The sequence below is a fragment of the Pongo abelii genome, chromosome 3 (genome assembly GCF_028885655.2).
Source record: "Pongo abelii isolate AG06213 chromosome 3, NHGRI_mPonAbe1-v2.0_pri, whole genome shotgun sequence".
Lineage (NCBI taxonomy): Eukaryota > Metazoa > Chordata > Mammalia > Primates > Hominidae > Pongo > Pongo abelii.
In genome coordinates this window covers 162,210,776-162,222,213 of record NC_071988.2, presented here as the reverse complement: position 1 = coordinate 162,222,213, position 11,438 = coordinate 162,210,776, and the positions used below count along the sequence as shown (strand labels likewise).

Here is an 11,438-nt window from a genome sequence, read left to right as displayed (position 1 = left end):
AGCTGGGTACAATTGTTTGTACCCACAAAAACTCTCTAGGGCCCATTTTTGCCTGACAATGAATTGGGTATTTAGATAGAGAATTGCATTCATGCATGTAGGGGACTTTCATGCTTAGGCACACCCTGAGGCAATAATGTCTTAAATCAGGAATCACTTAATTTCCACAGTGGCATCCGGTACTTACATGGGAAGTAAGCTGAGAATTATTATGCAGGTTACTGCCCCCTCCTCAATATCTTTCCTTGGTAGTGACACTACCTTATTCCGCTTCCACACATTCCTGTCCATCATTGGAGAGACTCACTGGAAGTTGGAGGGAAATGGCATTCCAAGTGAGTGACCTGGGCTGACATACCTGGGATGTCCCTGAGGCTGCCACTCTCAGCATGCCTCGGTGCTTTGGATGCCATGGTAGTTACCACACCTGCCAGTGTTGGGTTTAGGCCCTGGTTACAAGTGTCTCTGTATTTTGTTTTTTAATGTGTTTTGGACCCAAAGGCCCTTCTTTAACTTCTTTCCATCTTAGCAAAGGAGTAAAAAGTTATGGCTGAATGGGGAAAGCTAAGTTAAAAGTTGGCTTCTGGGAACCCTCACCCTAAGCTTTTGCTGCCTGGACAACTTCCCCTTCCTTTCTGAAGAGCCCCCAGTCGCTGGCTCTGCTTTACTCTCCCCTTGATGGCTGCCTCCATGAATCCTATATGTGGGGTTGTTCCATCACCATAGTGGCCATGGAAGTGGATCACTCAGATCTCCTTTTAAGGGGATCTGCTGGGAGGCACATGGCTTATTGACGGCCCTCAGCTGCTGCACCTTTGGATACACTGTGGGGTTCTCTGGAGAGCTTCCAGCCAATGACAGGGAATGGTAGGTATACTGGACCCATCCATTCCTGCCTGGCGTGGAATTCTCTGCTCAGCAGCTATGGCTTTGGGTCTTCCCATTGTCCTGGCCAAGACTTACCTAAAACAGCACTGTGGTCCATTGCAATCCTTCCTTTCTTCCTATCCAATCCTTCTTTCCCTCTCTTCTTTAGTAGGTGTCAGACCGGCATTTCCATCTCAAGACTCTCTGACAACTCCTGCTCCTCTCCTATTCTTTTAGTTTACCTCAACAAATAGCTTATACCTCCAATCCTGTCTTGGCGTGCTCTGCTCAGAAGACACAAGACACACCAGGAGTGATGTGAGGAAACAGATAGTAAATATAAGGCTTTGCAACTGGGTTACTCAGGCCCTCCCTGACAAGGAGGAGCCCATCTTGAGTGGTATGTGGGGTATGGTTATTCCCTGGCACCTAGTGGCAGCCCAGTTGTTTAAGATTTCATGTGAGAAAACATTCTGTTGGGGGAGAAAGGCTTTGCATGTGCAATGAATCAGACATCTGAACGATGTAGGGGGGAACACATGAGCTACATGTACAGTGGAGTTTGCTGGCTGCTACTAAGTGGTACAAGTGTCCTACAGGGGAATCGTGAGAAACCAAGAGCAGTTGACATACAGATAAAAGCTAAGAGTGGGAGCCAGAGGGCCTTGCTGGTAGTTTATAGGAAGCCTCTTCTCTCCTGCACTGGAAGAGCAGACACAGCTGAGCTGCCAACTCAGAATCTGATAGTTAAAGTTTCAAAGCCCCAGTGATGATTAAACCAACTCAGATCTCCTATGAAATCAGGGTCCCAGTTGGGGAAACATGAGACCCTAAAAACTGGGAGGGGTACATCTGTGTGGATGGTCCCAAGGGCTTTGTTGCTTTAGATTCCTCTGAAGCCTCAGAGCTTTCAGAGGTGGCTCCCCCAGAATAAGAACTAGAATTTTTCCAATTCAGAAAGATACAGCAACGTCTCCTGCTCGGCAAGGTAACAGGTGCTCCCCTCAGGAATTGTCCCATCTCTTATTCTGGCTTCCAGGCCAATAACTAAGATGAAATTTCAGCATGCTCCAGTCAGGAATATGTTGGGTTTCATAAGGAAAAAGGAGATTATATCCCAATAGAGCTGTGAGAATTAGCTAGCATAAGCCATCAAGAACCGGAAGAGTACCAGTCAGGCACAGTGGCTCATGCCTGTAATCCCAGCACTCTGGGAGTCCAAGGTGGGTGGATCACTTGACGTCAGGAGTTCAAGACCAGCCTGGCTAACATGACAAAACCCTGTCTCTACTAAATATACAAAAATTAGCTGGACATGGTGGCACGCGCCTATAGCCCCAGCTACTTGGGAGGGTGAGGCACAAGAATCACTTGAATCCAGGAGGCAAAGTTTGCAGTGAGCCAAGATGGTGCCACTGCACTCCAGTCTGGGTGACAGAGTAAGACCCTGTCTCAAAAAAACAAACAAACAAACAAACAAAAAACCAGAAGAGTACCCCTGGAAGCAGATTTTGAGCATGCGTGATCAAGATGGTTGAACATAAGATGGGGGGCAACAGAGATGGTCAGTCAATGAGGATGCTGCCACAATCAGAAGAAGGCAGGAACAGAGGAGCGGGAGGCAGAGGGTGGTCGTTCCAATAAACAGTCATCATCATTCACCTATTTCCCAGGTCTGAGAAGATTTTCAGACCTGGGCCCCATTTACCTAAGAGGTGGCAGGATCCATAGGTAGAATGACACTATAAAACCATGGCAAGCATAAACTATAATGAGTTCTGTAGTCCTTTCCTAAATAAACTACATACACTGGGGAAAGGAAATTCATCAGATATTTTGAGGATGATCAGACACAAGGTCTGAGCTGGCATTGATACTTGGAGACCTGCAGTATTATCACAGCCCCCCCAATAGAGTTGAGAAATTAGATGGATCCTGAAGAATGACCGTTGCCTACTGAAGGCTTACCCAAGCAGTAATCCTGATCAAAGCTGCAGTGCCTGATGTGATTTTATTCCCAGAACATATTAATAAGCCTCAGGTACATGGTACATGGCCATTGATTTGGTGACCAAGAAATGATATTGATTATAATTCGTTTTTGTTCTGGTGCTTTTCAAACTCACTCACCCTCTGACATAATACAGTCCCAGGAGACCTGGACCTTGTGGACATCCTGCAGAATGGCATATTGATCCATTACAATGATGACATCATGCTGACTGGGCAAGATGACAAGAGGTTGCTATACACCAGAGGGCTTGGGAAGACACATGCCCTGCAGAAGGTAAGGTATATGAAGAGTCAGGTGGCTGCCACCACGTGAAGTCTTTAGGACCCCAGGATATAATCTCTAAAGTAAAAGACAAATGTCTTTCAGCCCCTATCACGAAAAAAGGAAGCACAGCACCTGACAGGCCTCCTGGCTTCTTTTGGAGATAGCACATTTCATACCTACCAATACCACACTTAAGAATATTGGGTGACTCAGAAGACTGCCAGCTTTCAGAAAGCCCAGGAGCAAGAATGGGCTCTGCAGCAGATCCAGGCTTGCCCTGCCACTCAGGCCATAAGGTCCAGCAAGCCCTGTTGTGTTGGGAGAGCCAATATTAGAAAAAAGATATAGTGTGGAGTTGATGGCAAGTCCCCAGTGAGAAAACAATAATGCAGGCTTCTGGGGTTCTGGAACAAGGTTATGCCATCTATAGCAAAATTATTATATGCTTTTTGAGAAAGCCCCCACATGTTTCTGAGCACAGAATGCTTAGAATGGAATGCTGGACCATGGAACATCAAGTGACCACGCATACAGACTGTCCACTGTGATCTGGGGTTTGTTTGTTTGTTGTTTGTTTGTTTTTGAGACAGAGTCTCACTCACTGTTTACCAGGCTGGAGTGCAGCAGCACGATCTCAGCTCACTGCAACCTTCACCTCCCGGGTTCAAGTGATTCTCCCACCTCAGCCTCCCAAGTAGCTAAGACTACAGGCACGCGCCACCATGCCTGGCTAATTTTTGTATTTTTAGTAGAGATGGGGTTTCACCATGTTGGCCAGGTTGGTGTCGAACTCCTGGCCTCAGGTGATCTGCCCACCTCGGCTTCCCCAAGTCCTGGGAATACAGGCATGAGCCACTGCGCCCTACTCAATCCAGGTTCTTTTGAAACTGCCAATTCATGAGGTCACATAGGTTCAGCAGTAGTCTATTGTAAGATGGAAATGAGTGGAACCAAAGGCACGGGGGAAGTTGCATGAACAGGGAGCCCACCCTCTACAATTCCATCCACTATCCCCAGCTCTTACCTCTTGTCAAAGGAGTGTCCCAAGTGACCAGCTGAAGAAAGCAAGAGGAGAAAGCCCAAGGTTGGTTTATGATCTGTGAAGGGTCTGAGATTTTACCCTGCCTGTAAGCTAACAAGTTATCCTGACACTGTTGTATGGCTGCTGGCAGAAGATTTAAGGTCAGAGACAAAGAACTTTATTACTCAGCACAATTGCAGCAGCCAGAGTATCAGCATTTTCTTATACCAGTTCCCTGGGCTCTTATTCCTATACAGCAATGCAAAAAAATGCTAGGTGACACCTGCACATGCAGCGGGCTACATTACAGAAGAGACTCTGAGTTTGGGGAACCCAAATCTTCTATAATGGGCAGTAAGCATGCCTGCTCTTTGCTCTGGAGGGAGACACTAACTCTAACTTTCAAGGTCGTTTACGATGCAAGCCTCCTGAAGAAGAGAGGCTGGAACGGAGGCAGTGAGTGCCTCTGCTTGAAAACATGCAGAAATAATAGAGACTCACAGCTTGATATGTATGAGGTGCAAGCCAAAAATGAATGGCAGCCATATTATAGCCATATTCAGGGGGTTGCCTTGAAAGACAGTAGAGAAGGGAAACTTCTCAATGGGTAGAGCAGTGAGCAGTGCACCTGACCATTCACTTTGTGACCTGAGCTGAGAATACAGTAGTCCCCTTTATCCATGGGAGATGCGTTCCAAGACCTCCGGAGATGCCTGAAACGGCAGATAGTACCAAACTTTATATATATATGCATAGTAAGAGATTGACAACTATGACCAATAATAAAATAGAGCAATTATCACAATATATTGTAATAAAAGTTATATGAACATGGTCTCTCTCTCAAAATATCTTATTGCACAGTACTGCGGGTCACTGAAACCATGGAAAGCAAAACCGCAGATAACGGGGACAACTGTATATAGACTCCTGGGCTGGCCAGAAGCCTGGGAGTAAAAACACTGAAAGATTGGTGAGGAGTCCTGGGGTAGAGGCATGTCAATGGACATACAGCATTGAGCATTAAGTGTCAAGACTGCTGCACCACACTTTAATACCCACTAAAAGTAATGGGTGTTACTTTTAATCCTCACAGAAGAGGTACTGAACAACCAAGTAGACAAAATGATGCAGCCAGCTTCGGCTAGCCAGTCTTTGTTATCAGCTTTCTCTGAGCTGGCAGGATAAGCACATGAGTGGAATCGCCACAGGGACAGAGATGGAGGCTGTGTATGGACCCAGAACTGCTGGCTTCCACTTGAAAAGGCCGATCTGGATACTGCTGCCTTTGAATGCACAACCTGTTGGCACTAGTTGGAACTAGTGCCCCTGATATGGCACTAGTTCTTAAAGAGCCCAATGGACCATTTGGTGACAAGTCACTTACACTGGGTCCCTGCCATCCTGGAACAGTCAGCAGTTCACAGGTATGGGTACCAATCTCAAAATGAATTTGCCCTGTCTGCCGACAGAGCCTCAGCCAGCACCACTCTCCAAGGGTTTACAGTATCCCTGATCCACAGTCTCAACATCTCAAGTAACACAGCACCCAACAGGAGACCCACTTCACAGTGAAGGAAATGAGGGGGTGGAGCCATGGGACACACTCACTCTATCACCTATCACACCATCCAAAAGCAGCCAGCCTTGAAATCCTGAAAACTCACTTGAAAAGGGCAGCTGATATGCTGGCTCAGAGGAGATGGGACATCATTCTCTAGGATGCAGTATGTGCATTAAGTCAGAGGCCCCTTTGTGGTGTTGCGTCCCAGTGGGAAAAGTACATGGGTCCAGGAATCAATGAATGGAAGCAGGAGTGACCCTCCTTAATATCACTCTCTATGACTACTGGTTCAGTTGGTACTTCCTGCCACACAACTCCAGGCTCTGCAATGTTAGAGTCCTGGTCCCCAAAGGAGTACACTTTTGCAAGGAGACATAGTAAGACACATTTGTGTCTGCTAGCATGTGTGTTAATGGTCTGTGTGTGAGGTCATGTATGTTGTGTAGTAGTGTGTCGTGTGTGGACGTGGAAGAGATTTCTGCATGTGTGTGTATCGTGTGTGTTGTGTGATTGGGTGTGTGGTGTGTGGCATGTGTATGTATGTGATGTATGTGTGGTATGCATATGTGGTGGAGCTGTGTATGTATGTGGCATGGGGGTGTGTTTTGTATGAGGGGTATATAGACATTTGTGATATATGTGGGTAATATGTGGGTATTTACATGTACTGTGTGAACATGTGTGGTATGTGTAGGGGGTATGTGCATGAGGGTGATGTGTGTGGTGTGTGTACATGTGTGTAACTTGTATATGTGTGTGTAGGGTGTGGAGGCACATGTGTGTATATGTGGTATATATACATGTGTGCTGTGTGGTGTTTTGTGTATATACTTGGTGTTATGTATGTATGTGTATGATGTGTGTGTATGTGATGTGTGATATGTGAGTGGTATGCGTGGTACATGTGTATATATGTTTGTGGTATGGATATGTGTGTGTGTACATAGAAGGATTTGTGTATGTGTGTAGTGTGTGTGGGGTGTACTTATGTGTGTAGTGTATAGGATTGCATTTTTATGTGTGTGATGTGTACATGTGTGTGATGTGTACCTGTGTGTGTTTTGTGTGAGGTATTTGCATGGTGTTTGCATGTGTATACAAGTGTGCACTGTAAGTGCAGTACATATATTTGTGCGACATGTAATATTTATGTGTATATGTGTGATCTGTAGGAGGAATGTATTTATATGATGTGTTTGTCTACATGTACTTAGTATGTATAGAATTGTGGGTGTGACACATGTGTGTACATGGGGTGTGCATGTGTGATGTGCGGTGTAGGTCATTTGTATGCATGTGTAGTATATCTATGTGGTATCTATATGTAAAAGTGTGTGCTGTGTGTGGTGCATGAGTACAGCATGGGGTTGATATGTGCATATGTGCGTGATAAATATAGATATCTATATATGTGTTGTATGTGGCATATGTGTGTGGTATGTGTGTAAAGTGTGGGGTGTATGTACATGTGTGGTGCATGCAGTATGTGTTCATGTGGTATGTGTGCACTCTGTGTAGTATGTATGTGCACACACACATATGTGGTGCATGTAGTATGTGCACATATGTTGTGTGCATGTGGTGTGTGATATGTGTGCATGTATATGTCTGTGGTCTGTGTGTGGTAGTTATGTGCATCGTGTGTGTCTATGTGTGTGGTATATGTATAGAGTATGTATGATTACATGCATGGTACATATAGTGTATGCACATGAGTGTGGTGTGTGGTGTACATATTGTGTGGCCTGTGTGTGACAGGCATGTGTGTCCATGTGTTTGGTGTGTGTATGTGTACATATGTGTGACATGTGATATATGTACGTGCATACTCTGTGTGGCGTGTGCACATGCATGTGTGTAGTGTGTGTACATATGTGTGATATATGGTGTATGCATGTGCATGGTCTGTGTGGCATGTGTGCATGATGTGTGTGTAGTGTGTGTACATATGTGTGGTGTAAGGTAGATGTATGTGCATGGTCTGTGTGGCATGTGCACATGATGTCTGTGTAGTGTGTGTACATATGTGTGGTCTATGGTTTCTACATGTTCATGATCTGTGTGGCATGTACACATGATGTGTGTTTAGTATGTGTGTAAACGTGTGGTGTATGGTATCTATGTGTGCATGGTCTGTGTGGCATGTGCACATGATGTGTGTGTGTAGCATGTGTGTACATGGTGTATGTATGTGCATGGTCTGTGTGGCATGTGCACATGATGTGTGTGTAGCATGTGTATACATGGTATATGTGTATTTATGGTCTGTGTGGCATGTACACATGATGTGTGTGTGTAGCATGTGTGTACATATAGCATGTGTGTACATATGTGTGATATATGGTATCTATATGTGCATGGTCTGTGTGGCAGGTGCATATGATGTGTGTGTAGTGTGTGTGCACACATGTGTGGCATATGATATATGTATGTGCATGGTCTGTGTGGTGGGTGCACATGATGTGTGTATGTAGTATGTGTTCCTGGTGTGTGTGTGGTCTTCCAACTGGGTAGTCAGGGAGCCCTCTGGGGGTATCCAGCTAGTATCTCTTCTTTTTCTCACTTCCCTCCCAAAGTACCTCTGTACTCAGCAAGATCTTGAGAGTATTGGCTGATGACAGTCCATTTCCCCAGTAGCTTAGAGGCTGCGTGACTCCCACAGTCGTCCTTGACAGCGGCTCCAGCGCCCCGCCTCCCGCACAAACCACACCGCCCAGTATTGGGCCAGAAGCTAACCAACCGTGATATTGGCAGTCATGCTCGTGCGCTCAAGCCACCCATGTGCACGTGAGGAACGGCGCGGTCGCACGGCTGCACATGCCGCCCAGTCTGGGCTCCAAACAGCACTGCATTCTAAATAAGCAGGCTGGCTCATTAGAGGGAAAAGCAGTCTCTAATTCCGTGTTACATCGCCTTTTGGCTCTGCTTTGTCTTTGCAGACACCAGATCTCATCTGTTGGAAGCTGCATATGGCTCGTTAAAAGGACAGAGTTTGGGAGGGGCAACAGTGGGGCTCGCAGGCCAGATGCCACCACCCTATCCCTCCCTCTGTTTTTTGGTTTTTGTGGGTTTTTTTTTCAGCCTTTAACGTTTTTCCCTTTCTTGGCTTAGCCTTCTCTCACCCACCCAGTAAAAATAGTGGGCTGGTGATAACTACCATTTATCAAGTACCTACTCTATGCCAGCCACAATTGTATGTGATCTCTGATCCTCACAACAAGCCAGCAAGGTAAGCTTTTTTTTTTTTTTTTTTTTTTTTTGAGACGGAGTCTCGCTCTGTCACCCAGGCTGGAGTGCAGTGGCTCAATCTCAGCTCACTGCAACCTCCACCTCCCAGGTTCAAGCAATTCTCCTGCCTCAGCCCCCGAGCACCTGGAATTACAGGCATCCACCACCACATCTGGCTAATTTTTGTATTTTTAGTAGAGATGGGATTTCGCCTTGTTGGCCAGGCTGGTCTCAAACTCCTGACCTCAGATGATCTACCTGCCTCAGCCACCCAAAGTGCTGGGATTATAGGCGAGAGCCACGGCACCCAGCCCAGCAATGTAAGCATGCTAACACCATGGTGCAGATAAGGAAACTGAGTCTGGGAGATTGGAGGATATGCCTTCATAGAGATGCATGGATGGAAACCAGGTCTGTTGGGCTCTTCCCTCTGTGTCACTTAAACACACGGCCACTATACTAATTGCTTAGCAATGTCTTTGGTTCATTGAAAAGGGGAAGAGATTTCTAACCTACCTAGCCTGTATTACAAGAGAAATGCTGCATTCTCACTTAAGTATCTCCTGAAATTGTGAAAAGCCCTATTTCTGTACTACTTCTCTTGGCATCTCCATAATCCAAAAGACAAAAGTTACAATCTAGAGATGCTTACAAAATGCCCTAGCTTTTTACCACCCCATCCTAGAATACAGTGAGCAAAAGCTCCTGTCCTGCCAGTTCTGTCATTGGTCTTTGTCTTTGAGGTACTGGCCCCTTGGCCATTGCTGGTTTTCTATAGCAGTAAACCATACCCCACATCAAATAAGTACACCCTCTCCCATTTATTTTAGTTCAGTCATCTGGTATTTTCAAAGACCTGTTTGGGACAAAGATGTGCTCTACTACAATTTTCCTCCTATCATCTAAATTATCTCTTCTCTCTTTTGGCTCCTTAAGAAAAACCTGCTCCTGATTACAAGGATATGTCAATTGCAGGGAGGCAGAGGAAGAAATACAACATGATGTCTATTGAACACAACTTTGGAGTAAGACCTTGGGACCCAACCCCTGTTTGCTTCATATACAAGCTTTGAGACGTGATGAGTTTGCCTCGATTCTCTAAGCCTCAGTTTCCTCATCTGTTGTTGTGAGGGAAATAATGCATGGAAAGCTCTTAACACAATGGCTGGCACACAGTGAAAGTGCAAGACGTTAACTATTATCATTAGAGTTTTCAATTGGAATGAATAGGAGACTTAAATTTGCATGATTGTACTTTTACAGTAAGCCATTAATGATGCATTCATTTAGTTTTCTACTCCCAAAGAACATAGATTTGATTAATTATAACAAGAATTTAAAAATATTTCCATTATTCAGAAATAACCTACAGAGTCTAAGCCTGTCCTTTCCTTCCTCCCTTTTTCCCTATCTTTTTTTTTTTTTTTTTTTTTGAAAGAAATAGCAATTATGTAGTCAGATTCACTGGCTCTTTCTTCTTCTCCCTGGTAACAGGCTAAGTCTTAACCTTGATTAGGCAGCATTGCATCTGATCTAAGTTCTCCGCAGCTTTCAGCCCAGCCCCTGCTTCCCCAGGCTTCAGAGCACAGCTCTGCACCACCCTCTCTACCCCTGCTTAGCATCAGAACATTGCCAAAGCTAAGCATCTATAAAATGTTTCTTTTGAATAGTTGTCTACCTACTTGGATATTTTTTTCCTTCTTCCAGAGGCAAAAACTGGACCACTTAATCTATGCTGTAGGACAGTCTTGCCCCTCAGAAAATACTTGAGCATATTAAGTTGTTATGAAATGGATCTGAGAAGCAGAGTTCTGAACCATGCCCATGAATTTCGCAGCCTCATCACACTGGCATTCTTTCATAGCCCCGAAATACTCTCCACTTGCCCTTCCTATGAATGCAAGTAAAGCAAAGCCTCTTGACAAAGCAAATTAAGAGTAATCAATGGTTTGGGTTTTTTTTTAAATTATTATTTCCTGTGACTCAAATCAAACCTATTTCTCAACTGTAATGTAAGAAAAGAGAGAGATGAAGTTGACATTTAGGAAAATTGAACATTGATAAGTAAATTGCCTTCACTCAGTCTCTTAAGTTCTCTCTCCTTTCCCTCTAAACCACCACACCCCGTGGCCCTGCTCTCTCTCACACACACAGCTGAAGGTATCTTTAAAGGGTACCTATTTCCTGCAGATCATGCTTATGTTAATCTCACTTCAAGTACAGATGCACTGAGGACATTACAGGGTCAGTCATTCTTATCCACAAAGCTTTAGATTCCACTACATTATTCAAACTGGACAATGGACTTCCCCATTTTGTGCCCAGACCTGCTCACTAATAGAGTGACCTCCTTGTTATGGGTGAGGATATATTTGATGCTAAAACTGCTACAAATTTTTATCAGCATTTAATCTTGAGACTGTGAATTACTACATCCTGCATGTGTTGGTACCTTACTTTGATTAAAAATGGGATAAATC

At 44.8% G+C, this 11,438-nt stretch overlaps 1 protein-coding gene across 1 annotated transcript in view; it reads left to right on the top strand.

The window, feature by feature from the left end:
* LOC134761304 (uncharacterized) overlaps nt 1–11,438 on the top strand; it is a 100,730-nt gene extending 89,292 nt beyond the window's left edge. The window contains exons 4-6 of the mRNA XM_063723666.1: nt 1,105–1,267; nt 3,015–3,154; nt 9,895–11,438. Of these exons, the coding sequence (XP_063579736.1) occupies nt 1,105–1,267; nt 3,015–3,154; nt 9,895–9,960 (369 nt within the window). The 3' untranslated portion in view covers nt 9,961–11,438. The remainder of the gene's footprint in view (nt 1–1,104; nt 1,268–3,014; nt 3,155–9,894) is intronic.